Genomic DNA, 14,176 nt, shown 5'->3' on the forward strand with positions numbered 1-14,176 from the left:
AATTTGTTTTTGAGAAAAGGTTTTCATCCACAGTCATTTGTCCACGGTTTGTCCACCGGATCTTATCTATTAACTTATAACAGTTTCGGTCACACCTTCTAACGCGGTTTCAACAACTTTTAACGGTCACTGATAATAACTTTCCTTCCCGATCTAAAATCTGAGAGAACTTTTATTTCCCGATCAACTCTTTCTCAATCTCTCTCTCCTGTTCTTTCTCTCCTCCGATCCATTTCTGTCATCTTTCCTTCCCGATCAACTCTTTCTCATTCTCTCTCTCCCGTTCTTTCTCCTCCGATCCATTTCTTTCATCTTTCCCGGCGACTATCACAATCGTAAACTCCTCTAGCGCTACCATTGCCAACTGTATCGTCACCACTCGCCAAATCAACCAGGACGGTCTCACCGTTGTCACCGGAGGTGGTCGCATCAGAGCCGGCAGAAAGGATCAGACGCTCAAGACCTTAAAAGACGTCGTACCAGGCGGATCTGGGATGAAGAGAATCAGAAATCTCTCCGGTGAGAGAGCAAATCCGCAAGGTGAGATCACCATTAGTGAGATTTCAAGTGAGATCCGCAAGGTGAGATCATCTAGTTTGATCTATCAGTTGATTCAAGTTATAATTTTCAAGGTCTTCTGTTTTAATTGATCATCCTGCTTTTATCCAGTAGAAGCTCTTAGGTTAAAATCTCTCACACCTTTAGGTATAGATTCATCGATCTATGCACGAGCTCTAAGAGAATCACTAGATTTCGTTTCCTTTTCTAATCAAGGACTTTTAGCAACGGTATCCCTTTAGAGATCAACAGTACAATTGTAAGTCACATTTGCTACTCTGTAATAATCTAAGAGTTACACAAAAGGAAAACAAATTATGCAAATATTTGATACCGCTACCATTGCAGGGAAATTTTCGATTATCATATTTGAAGAGTTCATCTCTATGCAAATATATCTAAGTGATAAATGTTTACATTTGATTTTTATAATCAGTAACTGATGAATTATTTAATCAATGGCAGAACACTGCGTAACGTCACAATGAAAGCCAAGAAGATAACTGGTACAGAGGCAAATAAGGTGTGCCAGAGTGCATCAGAGACAGTGGCCGAGGCAGTGAAGATGGCAGAGTAGTTGGCAGGAAGAAATTGGGACAGAGGGGTATATGTGTCAATTCACATGTCAGTGTACCCCAACTTATGCAATATACAATTAATTGCGGTTTAACATGGTTAGCTTATTCCTTATTGTTCTTCTTTGAATTTCTCTCTGCGTAGCTAAATTTTTGTGATTATTTGGATTATATTAAGGCAGATTGGATGTGAGGTGATATGTGAGTTTATTAAATAAGCGTTATAAGTTTATCAATCATGGAGCGCGATCGAATAGAAATTGTTTTTGTTGAAGAGCACGGCAAAAAATTCAAATCTAGTAAGTTATTTTTGTTGAATTTGTTGTTTTCGTTGTATGCAATAACAGATCTAGCATTTCAAATGAAATCTGGTGAAAAGATATGATAGAGAGGCGATATGGAGTATTGATATGTTAATTTTACTGTATTGCCCCGTTAATTTTACAGTATTCATCTGTCATTTTACAGTATTCATCTTGTGGAAATCTGGAGGAAATAGATGATAGAGAGGCGATATGGAGTATTAATCTGTTAATTTTACAGTATTTCCTTGTTAATTTTACAGTATTCATCTTGTCATTTTACAGTATTCATCTTGTGGAAATCTGGAAGAAAGAGATGATAGAGAGGCGATATGGAGTATTGATCTGTTAATTTTATAGTATTGCCCCGTTAATTTTACAGTATTCATCTTGTCAATTTATAGTATTCATCTTGTGGAAATCTGGAGGAAAGAGATGATAGAAAGGCGATATGGAGTATTTATTTGTTAATTTTACAGTATTTATCTTGTAATTTTACAGTATTCATATTGTAATTTTACAGTATTCATTTTGTGAAAATCTGGAAGAAAAAGATGATAGAAAGGCTTCTTACTCATCCGAACAATATTCAATTGAAAATTCTACTATATACAAGATTCAATTTTACAGTTCTGCTGATTCAATTTTACAGTATACAAGATTCAATTGTAAATTTTACTGTGTAGAAGATTCAATTTTACAGTATACAAGATTCAATTGGAAATTTTACTGTATACAAGATTCAATTTTACAGTATACAATATTCAATTTTACAGTATACAAGATTCAACCCAGTGCTAATAACCGCTAATAACTAACTCTAACTGCCAATAACTTCCTATAACTGTAATTTCCGAAAGTATAGTTTGAAAGTACATTTATTTTGTCCTGTTGTGCAAGTTGCAATCTTTTTCTAACTATCATGGGACCACTTCAAATAGTTGCTGGATGTTTTGTGATTAAGTGATATATATTATGTGATATATTGTATAATTATACAGCATGTAGAAGTAATTTTACAGTATTCGCGCAAGTCAAAACTGTGGACAAATGGTGGACAAAAGGCTGTGGACAATTAGACGCTTCCTTTGTTTTTTCCCACGTGAACAGTAAATGCCGAACAGGCCCTTGAGGAGTCAAACAAAGAGTAATGTGGGAGTAAGATGGAGTGAGAGGTGAGTTAATTCGAAGTTACTCCACCTGTGGGGTTCACTGTCATAGATTTGAGTTCATTTTTCAATATCTTACTTATACGTGTGCATTAATTTAATTCATGATATAAACTATCAAATAAGGTATAAAATATGAGAAGTAAGATAGAGCAAGTAATTTAATTCTCATTAACTTTACTCCCAACCAAACATGAACTAAGTGTATACCAGTTCCTAGCTAATGCAAAATTTTATCTACCCAGCATTAATATTAAAATATTATTTATTTGCATGAGATTATAAAGCCAGGTTCTCAATTTATCTTTAAGAACAGATTGATAGATACTAAAATTTGATTTTATAATATTTGGTAAATTTGAAATTAACCTCACAAAATTCTTTACGAGCTTACAGTGCACATAGAAAGGCATACTAATCCAGGTACATAAAATCTGTTGTTATGTATGCTTCTTAATTCGAGTAGAACTAAGGTGTTCTTAAGTTCACTAAGCAACTTGGTGAATTCAAGTATAAAATCCGTCAAATCGGCTTTAAATGACGAATCCGAATCGTTGAAACCCACCTACCTTACGAGTGATGTATCTATATGTGAAAATTTTAAACATTTGAATTAATTTACCATAAAGTCAAACGGTCAAAATTAGAAAATTAATAACTTTGATGCATTCATTTTTTGAATGTTTTTTTACTACTAGACTCTAAGCAATTTTTTTTTTTTACATATAGACGCATTAATTAAGCGAATTTTAACGGTTCGAATTTGTCGTTTAAAGCCGATTCGATGAGTTTTAGACTTGAGTTCACCAAAGAACTTGGTGAACTTAAGAACACCCTAGTTCTACTCTTTTTAATTCAATCATGTGAGAAACACAGTTGCTCATCTGACATTTTTGACAAAAAAAATTTAGAACTGATTAAAAAAAAAAATAGAAACAGAGATTTAATTGGACTGTCTAGAACTCTGAAAACTTATTTAAATTTAGAACTGATTAAAAAAAATTAGAAACAGAGATTTAATTGGACTGTCTAGAACTGAAAACTTATTTTGCAGAAAATTTGTATATAAATCACCGGTTTAGATAAATTTTGAAATCCAGCACACTAAGGTGTATATTTGTAAATTATTTATTAATTTCTAATATTAATAAAAATTTCGGAACTTTATTTCTTTCTACTGACAACATAAATAAATAATTTCTCTCTACTATTTCTTTCAAACTTTAATCTATTACTATAATTTCTCTGTACTATGCCTATGGGTGGCAACGAACCGAACCGAACCGAACCGAATTTACCTTAGGTTTGAGTTTGGTTTGAATTAATTTCGAACCGAACCTGGTTTGATTCGTTTTGAACCGAACCCATTTCGAACTACACATTTTTCGAATTGAACCCGAATTGAATCACGAACTAAATTATTTTTTAGCAGTCCTAGTTATACCGGTAGTTTATACATTAATTTTTTCTCGCGGGACAATTCACATGGCTTCCTTTTACTGGTATGAACTATGAAATGAGTGTTTTTAAGTTGAAAAATTGTTCATGAAAAAATACATCAGAGACGGCTTTCCTGGTATGAATTATGAGAGACTACCGAAGAGAGAGGAGAGACAGTCATTTGGGCCGGAGAGAGGAGTGACAGCCGGAGAGACAGCCAGTCGCCGAGAGCATCAGCTAGATTTTAGAGCCAGAGAGAGAGTGAGTTAGGGAGAGATGAAAAAAGAACTAGGTTATTGAGATTTGAGAGCAAGGGAGTGTCGGCTAAGTTAAATTATGACTCTTTATCTTGGATTTTAATTTCATCAGGTAAATGGACGGCCGATGTTATTATGAGATTCGAACCATAAAAATGATTGAACCCATTTCGATCGAACCAAGCTAGGTTTGGGTTTGGTTTGAATTAATTCCGAACCGAACCTGGTTTGGTTCGTTTCAATTCGAACCCATTTCGAATCGAATTAAACTCGAATCAAACCCGAATCAAACCCGAATCGAATCACGAACCTCGAATTTTTTTGCCAGCCCTAACTATGCCATCAAACATGATATCTTTCTACTTGACAACATAAATAAATAATTTCTCCATAGTATTTAGTTCTAATCAAACTTTACTTTGCTGCTATAATTTATCTGTACTATCTCATCAAACATTAATTCTGTTTGACTCGCAGAGTAATTTGCCGAATTCTGTTTGCCTACAGGCTTCTTGCCAAAAAAAAAAAAAACAATTTTGCCGTATTCGTATCACCGAAGGTAACAGAATATTTCTTTTTTGAATCTGGACCGTCTAATCAGAATCAGCACGGCTATTAAAGCGCATCTGTGCGTTCCACTTCGGACCGGATTGGGCCAGATTCCGATCGGACGGCCTGATCGAAACAGATATTTTCTGTTACCTTAGAGAATATGGTGCCTAAGAGTTCCACTTGTATTTTATATATACTATTGCCCATCGCGGAAATTCTGCACTGCTTTTCCCTTTCTCTCTCTCTCTCATTCAATTTTGAAAATTAGAACTTAAAACCCAAAACCTAGAGCGGGAAATATCCATCACACACCCCTCCGTCTCTCTCTCTCCCTCACAGTCGCCATGGATGATCGATCTGAGAACGAAATCCCTAATCGTAGCCCGGAACCGATGAGTCTGAACCAGCGCTTACACCATCAGCTCTCTAGGAGTCGACGTCCAGCTCTAGCCCCAAATCCAAACCCTAACCCTATCCCAGGTACTTTCCCGATCATTGCTCAAAGTGTTCTTTAGATTTTGTAAGAGGTTCTACATTTTAGCACATTTGGACAACTTATCAGTGATTTGGTCTCTACCGTGAAAAATAATCAGATGTTTTGTTTTCAAAATTTGATGAACAACGAGTTTTCTTATTACGTCTTTTATCTACGTTGAAAGTTAGCTTTTCAATTAAAAAAATGCTTACACACATTGGTCGAATTTTTCCCTGTAGAGTTGGTTTTACATTGTAAGTGCATTTGTATTCAATCTTATGACTAATCTATCCCTTTCTAGACAATTAAAATACAATTTTTTTGCTGAAGGTTTTTCTCATTTCTGTACTGAAATTATTAAATGTCAAATTCAATTTTGTATTAACTACCTCAAATATATGCACTTCCCTTTGTTTGTAGAAAATATTCAGGTAAAACAAAAGGACCAGTTGCCTGGTAGGCGTCGTCTCTGCAAAACTAATGAGGAGGCCAGCCCACAAAAGAAAGAAGACGATAAAGAAGAGAATATCAGTGACATTTTAGATGAATTTAGTTTTAGGCTTGAGTCACTCTCTCTACACAAAGAGAAGCCTTCAAAGGACGAGAGAAAAAAAGAGACATCACCAGTTGAAGCTTACTTTAGTAGTAAAGAGGGAGAAGAGGAAGGAGAATTTGATGATAATTATGATGAAGTTGATGAATATAGTTTTAAAGTAGTGCCACGCAATATGAAAAATCGCTATTTCAGTGATGAAGAGAGTGAGTTGATAGATGAAGGTGAAGAGGTTGTACATAAGAAAAGTACAGTCGAGTATTTTAGTCATGAAGAGGAAGTAGTAGAAGTGGAAGAATTTACAAAGTGGGAGGGAGAAGTAGGGAGTGAAGAAAATGATTCTATAAAGTCTAGAAATCAAGGGTTAGAAGTTAAACCTAGTGTTTATAGATCCATGGGGCGCACCACAAAAAGAAGCTACTTCAGTGATGATGATGAGTTCGAGGAAATAGAGAACATTGCCGGTGCAACGGGCTTACATGTAAATGAGTTGGACTCAGAAGAAGCAGAGGAGGAAGAGGAAGCGGAGGAGGAGGGTGATTTCACTCTACAAGGAGTGCAAGAGGGGAAAGTGAGAGTTTACAAGCTATCGGATTGGGTTTACGGTAAACTCTACCCACACCAAAAAGATGGCATCAACTGGCTTTGGGGGTTGCATTGCAAAGGCACAGGAGGAATTTTGGGTGATGACATGGGACTGGGAAAGACCATGCAGGTATATCCAACTTCTTTTGTTTTAAAATATTTTAGGCACTGTGTGTATTGCTCATTAAAACTTCATTCAAAGTATGAAAATAATTGGGGTTTCCTGGAAAGAGTGGAAGAGTACTGGTTCAGTACTTGTCTGGTATTGCAGTTGTGGATCCATCTATTTTACAAATTTGATTGCTCACTCTTGCTACACTTTCAAGCAATACTAAAGTGTACGAGTTGCCTGTCTAATAATTTTTAACTTGCTGTCATTTCTATCTCCATTTCAGATTTCCGCATTCCTGGCCGGTCTTTTCCACTCAGGTCTGATTAAAAGGGCAATGATTGTAGCTCCTAAGACACTTGTAAGTCACTGGTTTAAAGAGCTCTCTGTTGTTGGTCTGAGTGAGAAGGCTAGAGAGTAAGTGTTATCCTGTTTTGGCTAAAATTTGTTTCTCTTAGAATCCACAAATCATTCCATATACCCCTGTAAGACAGGAAGTTTGTCATTATGTATTTAAAGCCGTGATGAATATCACACAAGCATGATTATTTCTCTTTCCTTTCCGAAATTGCTTAATTACCGCTTTTCACACTCCTCTCTAATCATGCATAAAGTAACTAAATGGGACAGTTTAGCCCATTTTTTATGAAAATGGGGCAATGGTAGCTGTGCAGATATTTTTTTGTTTTTGTGATTGCTTAATGTTTAATGGGTTCGGCTGATACCCCTTGAGTTTACAAGGATGTATTACAGATCATATTGAAGTAGCCATCTATAATGTTGAAATGGTCCTTTTCCATTTGCTAGATATCATCTAATTATATATATTTTTCTTTTAGCTTTTCAGGAACTAACGTGAACGCGCGAAACAGTGAGCTCAGTAACATTCTCGAGGTGTAGTTCTATCCCTTGCATCAACTATTTTGTTTTGTGCCAGTCTGGTATGATATCAGTATCCACTGTTAGCGCATGATCTGCAATAGTTTGTTATTTGCAACAATGTTGCATCTCATATTTTTTAGCCATCTTTTTGATAAAGAACGAGAAATGTTAATTCATGATATATGTCTAAAATCTTGTTTCATTTGATGCAGAAAGGAGGTATTCTGATAACCACATATGATATTGTCAGAAATAATTACAAGGCCATTAGAGGAGGTGACAAGTATCAGGAACATGACTTGTATGAAGAGGAAGATGAAATGATTTGGGATTATGTGATACTGGATGAAGGGCATATCATAAAAAATCCCAAGACACAGCGGGCCCAGAGCTTGTCTGAGATACCTAGTGGGCACCGCATCATTATAAGTGGTACACCAATACAGAACAACCTGAAGGTACGGAAATCTTTATTTTTATTTTTATTATTTTCCCGGAGAATAATGGGAACTTCTATCATGGTTAGTGAGTGCACTGGAATTTCTGGGACAGCTCTATTATGTCACTTTACAATTTACACAGTATATTAATAAGCTACCAGGCCAAACTGGTACAGTACCTGAGTAGAATAACAATCTGGGGTTCTAACTGGTGTTGTCCCTCACCTGAGGCAATATTGGATTTTTCTTACATTGTTATTTGTTTTATAGTATTAATTATTATTAATATTGGTGTTGTTGTTGTTTTCTCATTGTTGACATCGGGCTATTGTATAGGAACTTTGGGCTCTATTCTACTTTTGTTGCCCCGAGGTACTAGGTGATAAGGACGAGTAAGTCAATGTTTCATTTTTCCTAATTTTGGTTTGTGGATTCTAATTATATGCAATTAACAAAAGATCAATCTTGAATGTGAAATTTTCTTATATATTGTTTATTAAAGGTTCAAGGACAGATATGAGAAGAAAATCCTGCGTGGGAATGAGAAAAATGCTTCGGATCGGGAAAAGTATGTTGGCTCCACTGTTGCAAGAGTAAGCTTAATTCTTGCTATGATTTATTTGGAGATTGCATTATCTTGTATATGTTCATTGTTGGCATCTTTGACAAAATTAACGATCATATTAAATTTTAAAGCATATAAATTGGCATAGCATTCTCATTTTCTAATGTAAATAAATTCATATCAATGCTTTTTTGAATAGGAATTGAGGGAAAGAATCAAGCCATACTTCTTGAGGCGGTTGAAAAGTGAGGTTTTTGGTAAAGAGAATGTAGAGACGACAGTTCAGATGCCGAAGAAAAATGAGTTGATTGTTTGGTTAAAGCTAACACCATGCCAGGTGAGTTCTTACTGTCCTCAAAAAGAGATTATCAACATAGAATATGTGAAGAAACTAACTAGCCTTTTTGTGGGAAGTGGGTGCCAATGCCATTACTTTACAAAACTGGTACTCACCGTAGCAGATAAATACGCAAACTTGGATACAAATAAACCCCCCCCCCCCCACACGCACACACACCCGAAGACTGGTATTTAACTCAGATATCTATTTCCTTGTTGAATTAAATTTTTTTTTTTGTTCTTAAAATGCAGAGGCAACTTTATGAAGCCTTTTTGAACAGTGAGCTAGTTCACAATGCAGTTGGTGGTTCACCGCTAGCTGCAATAACTGTAATATTCTTCTCCTATACAATTCTTTTATCAAATAATTTTCTCATGGAGTGGTACTTTTTTTTTGTGAACCTGGGTTTAGCTTAAAGCTTGTGCTTTGCGTGTCCACCAAGTGCTTGCTGATATTTGAGTGCTATTGTTTTACTTGTGCTGTATCCATCAGAAAATTTAGCTTTTAAAAAAAAGGTTTCATATAACACATCTCTCCTAATTCTTTTTCACTGCATGAAATGAGTGAAAAGAAGGGATAATATGAAGTTCCTGTCCAACATGAATTCTTTTACTGACTTTTTATGTGAAACAGATAATGAAGAAGATCTGTGACCACCCCTTACTGCTCACAAAGAGAGGGGCTGAAGAGATTTTGGAAGGAATTGAGGAAATGAACGAGAATGATAAGGGTTTGGTTGAGAAATTGGCAACCAGCCTTGCAAACCAAGATTACGACAATAAATATCTCAATATGGATTATACCGTCTCATGCAAAATTACCTTTGTTCTCTCCTTGTTGGTTAGTTTTTTTGGCTCTCTTTCTCAAACTGTTGGCAAAGAAAAAACAATGTTAACCTTCAATTAGGCAACTTGATAAGATAAAGCAAGAATAAGCAATTTAAGAAATCAAGGCAAGACCAGGAAGTAACCGTCAGGTTGTACAAATGGCTGGTTTACATTGGCACCTGTACAATTTAAAAGTTGGGTAGATCCATGTTTTTCGTTGCTCATTGATGGTGGTGCATCCATTTTGCATTCCTGTCCAAGGAAGTAAATTTCCTTTTTGCATGATCCTCGAAGTTAATACGGAAGAAGTCCAGTAAAGAGCTTTTGTGAGATCATAGTGTGAGGCTACGGTACCATGCATAGCTCATAGTGGTCCGTACTATGGATCAATATCTTAATTTATAAAGTTTAAATAATTGATCTGACTGTTCAACATGATCTCCATATAAAATTTACTTGTTGATCAAATTTTATATTTTTAATAGAATTATTTTACTATGTTTTTACATGAGTAGTAAATCACTTGATCTAAAAATTCTGGACCACTCTAAAGTGGTAATTTTCTACATCTAAAAAAATAGTAGAAACATTCTAAAAAATGTAAAATTTAGTGTGCAAGTACATTTTCATATGGAGATCACCCTGAACGGTCAGATTGACAATTTTGACTTTGGAAAAAAAAATGATCCGTAGTACGGACCAATCGGTACTATGCATAGTACCATAGCCTCACTGGATATCATATATGCAAGTCTGAGGCTATAGCTTTCTTCGGTTTCCTTAACTAATCGGTTGCCTAACTAATTTGCTTGTGCTGTAGGGAAATCTCATGGAAGAAGGACATGTGGTTTTAATCTTCTCTCAGTCCAGGAAAATGCTTGATCTCATTCAGGTGCCATTTAGTGTTATGACATGTGACAGTATATATAAATGTCATGGTTTGTTTACCCATTTTACTTGAGCAATTGTTTTACTGCTCGGCGAACAGGAAGCAATCTGGTCAAAAGGCTACAACCTCTTACGTATCGATGGTACCACCAAGATCTCTGAGAGGGAGAAGATCGTCAAGGTCAAATCTATTTTACTTCAGAAAGAAATATGCCTTCACTATATTTTCATTTACCTCAATATGAAACTGTACTTGCAGACTAAATTTTACATTTTTTTGAAACTTTTTACTATTTTTTTAGATAAGTAAAAAAGTTGCTCCTTTTGACTGGTCTATAATTTTTAGATTCAAGTGATTTTCTACTAATCTAAAAAAATAGTAAAAATATTCTAAAAAATTCAATGTAAAATTTGATCTACATGTACATTTTTATTTGGAGATCATGTTGAATGGTTCATATCAATTGTTTGGATTTGGAAAATGGAGATATTGATCCACAGTATGGACCATTATGCGGTATAAATAGTACGATAGCCTCACCCTATATCTTTTATTGGATTAAAATTCAAATCTTTATTGCAGGATTTTCAAGATGGGGAACGGGCTCCAATCTTTCTTTTAACTACACAAGTTGGTGGTCTTGGTCTGACACTAACAAAGGCCAATCGGGTAATTGTTATTGACCCGGCTTGGAATCCAAGGTACCGATTACAACTGCCTTGGCTAACTTGATATGAACTTCTTTTTTTTACTTTTCAGCAGTTCATTTTTGTTGTTTAATAATTTCTTTTGTTTTGTTGGGACCTGTGAATGAAATCTGATGGTTGGAATGTTTGTTAAATTTGCTAATCTTTTGCAGTATGGATAACCAAAGTGTAGACCGTGCCTACCGCATTGGTCAGACCAAAGATGTGATTGTGTACCGACTCATGACTTGTGGTACCATTGAAGAAATAATATACAAAAAGCAGGTATGCTTTTCATGCTTCATTTTCCTCTTAATGTTTAAATATAATCTTTTTTTGTTTTCTGTGCCAATAATTACATTTATTTACCTTAAAGCTTCTAAAGTATTTTTTGGTTAGGTTGTCATGTAAAACTGATTTATGTACTTTTTGGTCATTTTGGAAATCTTACATTTTCATATTCTCATTTAGTCTTGTAATCATCTTAATTTTCTTCTTTGTAACCATCATTTAGTCTATAAAAAAATTCAACTGACTTGGTTTTTTCCATACATGTGTAATTTCTAGGTTTTTAAAGGTGGTCTGTTCAAAACTGCAACCGAGCAGAAAGAACAGACTCGTTATTTCAGCAGGAAGGTCGGTACCATTGTGTAAAATTAGTTTAGATTACACAGAATGCTTTCTAAAAGTATTTTGAATAATATCAGGATATTGAAGAGGTTTTTAGGCTTCCAGAAGAAGGCTTTGATGTTTCGGTTACACATAGACAATTGCAAGAGGAGCATTCTGGTCAAGTTGTGATGTAAGAACTTACCCTGGTTTTAATTCTAAAACTCGTAATTAAAATGTATTCTAGAATAGTTGGGTTTATTTCAAGGAACAATTACTTGTTACCTCACCTCATGTTACTGGTGCATAGCTAGGTTTTGGTTGTTGTGCTAAATGTAATTATAAATTACTGATATTTGAACATTTGTTCACAAAAATATCAAAACTAAATATGATCGAAGCATGAAGAGATTCTTGGAAATGAATTTTTAACCTCTATGACAATTTAGTATGCTAATCCTTGGCCAGGAATGAAGCAGTTCAAATTTGCCTTCATATCATTTTGTCTTGAAGCAATATCCAATGTTTTAATAGAATCTTTGGTCATTTAAAAAAAAATATCAGGGATGAGTATCTGACGAGCCATATCGAATACCTAGAGAATCAAGGTATTGCGGGTGTGAGTCACCACAGCCTTCTCTTCTCTAAAACTGCCATTGTACCTGTTGTGCCTGATACGAGTGAACAACCCGAAAGGTCGGTATTTTCTCAAATTCCAGAAATTGTATGTAAAGGAACTAACAGGTTGGGTTATATTGTTCAAATCCTTGTTACTCAACTTAGTGGTAATGTATCTTTACAAAGTTGTATTAATTTTCTGATAAATTTATCGGCACTTAATTCTAATTTAGCTCTTCGTATAGTAACCTATACTTATATTTTTGTTGACAGCAGTTTTGGAAATAGAATCATAAGAAGCTCGGCTCCTGTTGCCTCTTCGCAGTCTGAATATTTCCCGTACGGGTATAGAAAAACTAAAAAATGAGTTGTCGCTTTTGCTTGCTTTTCCCACTATGAATGTGGAATGTATGTTTGTTCTAAAAATAATTTATTATTTTCTCTGTAGAGCTGCTTATGCACAGAAGCCTTGGGATTTTATACAAAATACAAGGATGGAATCTCCAACATACCAAGTGGGACAAAGCCCGGGAGAGATTAGAGACAAAATAAATCGGCTCAAAATTACTCTAGGAAACAAGGTAATTTGTTTTTATTAATACAATGTATATTTAGTTGTTAAAATAAGAAAACTACTGGGATTTGATTGCATTGGTTAGTTACCACTTACTGTATTCAGTCATAAACAGTGTAATGTGATTGGTCTCCAAATTTGATTTGGTTTGGTATGAACAGGATTTGGTTTCCAAGCTTCCAGACCGTGGTGAGAGAATGAGGAATCAATTAGCAGAATTGCAACTCAAGTTGCTTGGGACTTCTGATTCTTCTCCTGTCAATCTCTCATCAGAGAAGAAGAGAGCACCGGAGGTGATATCTGTAGATGAAATTGCCGATAATTTGGACATACTCTCCGTTTAGCACTCTGTTTTCTATATGAAAGGTGTTTATTTGATTTATAATAGGCGATATTAGTGCATTCGTTCTGTGTGATTAGCTCTTATCATACAGGTTTTTCTAAAGAGAGATGCACTGTTTTTGTACTGACTGGAATGATATCTGAAGTACTATGACATATATAAATTTAAAAATCTAACATCTAAAAAGGGCCGCAAAAATCAGAACTGTATGTTACAGATTTTTTTCTGGTATTTCCATTGGCGCCGTTGATTTCCTCATCTAGGCTGTGCGTCGTTGGATCCGACTGGGTTTCAGGGATTCGGGATTCGGGCGTGCCTTATATTTCGTCTGTTATCTTTTTCTTTGATCTTTAATTGCTGAATAGTATCAGTTGGTATTTCCGTCGTTTTCATTGGCTTTATGTCCTGTTTCCTGTTCTTGTTTCTACCACACGATTTTCTGCACAGAACGTACTGTTCGTAAGTTGTTACTTGTCGATTTCTTTCGACTTGTCAAATAACAGATATACACCCAAGGGAACTTTTGGGGTTTTCTGATTGTCTATTTGACTGTTTTTGTCAAAGAATTTCCAATTGGCCACATCGATATATGTGTACTGTTGGCTGTTGTTTAATTTATGAAAGGAACTTAGTACAAAAGTAAATATAAATGGGATTTAGAATGATGGTATGTGTTGCCTTCATGTCAATGGATTAAAAACTGTGGTCCGATGTAAAAAAATAAATAAAAAAATAATCTGGAAGCTGATAATAAGCTATTTCTACAAAATTAGTATCTGTTGCATTTTAATATATTTCAGAATGGTTTTTCTTGCATTTTTCTATCTA

General features: G+C 35.1%; 1 protein-coding gene across 2 annotated transcripts; it reads left to right on the plus strand.

Annotated features, from left to right (window-relative positions):
• Positions 1–5,063: 5,063 nt before the first annotated feature.
• Positions 5,064–13,534, plus strand: CHR24 (chromatin remodeling 24). Of its 2 annotated transcripts, none has more exons than XM_078323196.1 (20): positions 5,064–5,333; positions 5,749–6,596; positions 6,862–6,992; positions 7,415–7,469; positions 7,670–7,915; positions 8,234–8,289; positions 8,400–8,490; positions 8,662–8,799; positions 9,054–9,131; positions 9,436–9,642; positions 10,450–10,521; positions 10,618–10,698; positions 11,101–11,219; positions 11,378–11,489; positions 11,772–11,840; positions 11,912–12,006; positions 12,378–12,509; positions 12,708–12,776; positions 12,880–13,012; positions 13,167–13,534. In XM_078323196.1, the coding sequence occupies exons 1-20, from the start codon at positions 5,198–5,200 to the stop codon at positions 13,347–13,349; spliced, it is 3,051 nt and encodes a 1,016-aa protein (XP_078179322.1). In that variant the 5' UTR covers positions 5,064–5,197; the 3' UTR covers positions 13,350–13,534. The 2 variants fall into 2 exon arrangements, with proteins under 2 accessions (XP_078179322.1, XP_078179321.1); XM_078323195.1 differs by having other exon boundaries at positions 5,066–5,333; positions 12,705–12,776.
• Positions 13,535–14,176: the final 642 nt, after the last annotated feature.

The sequence above is a fragment of the Carex rostrata genome, chromosome 21 (genome assembly GCF_964058835.1).
Source record: "Carex rostrata chromosome 21, lpCarRost1.2, whole genome shotgun sequence".
NCBI classification, from domain to species: domain Eukaryota; kingdom Viridiplantae; phylum Streptophyta; class Magnoliopsida; order Poales; family Cyperaceae; genus Carex; species Carex rostrata.

Excerpts from the sequence above, each read along its gene's own strand:
- CHR24 (XM_078323195.1), top strand. The coding sequence starts at position 5,198 with ATGGATGATCGATCTGAGAACGAAATCCCTAATCGTAGCCCGGAACCG. Across the intron at positions 7,916-8,233 it reads CAATACAGAACAACCTGAAG|GAACTTTGGGCTCTATTCTA; the intron begins GTACGGAAATCT and ends GCTATTGTATAG. Across the intron at positions 12,007-12,377 it reads CATTCTGGTCAAGTTGTGAT|GGATGAGTATCTGACGAGCC; the intron begins GTAAGAACTTAC and ends AAAAAATATCAG.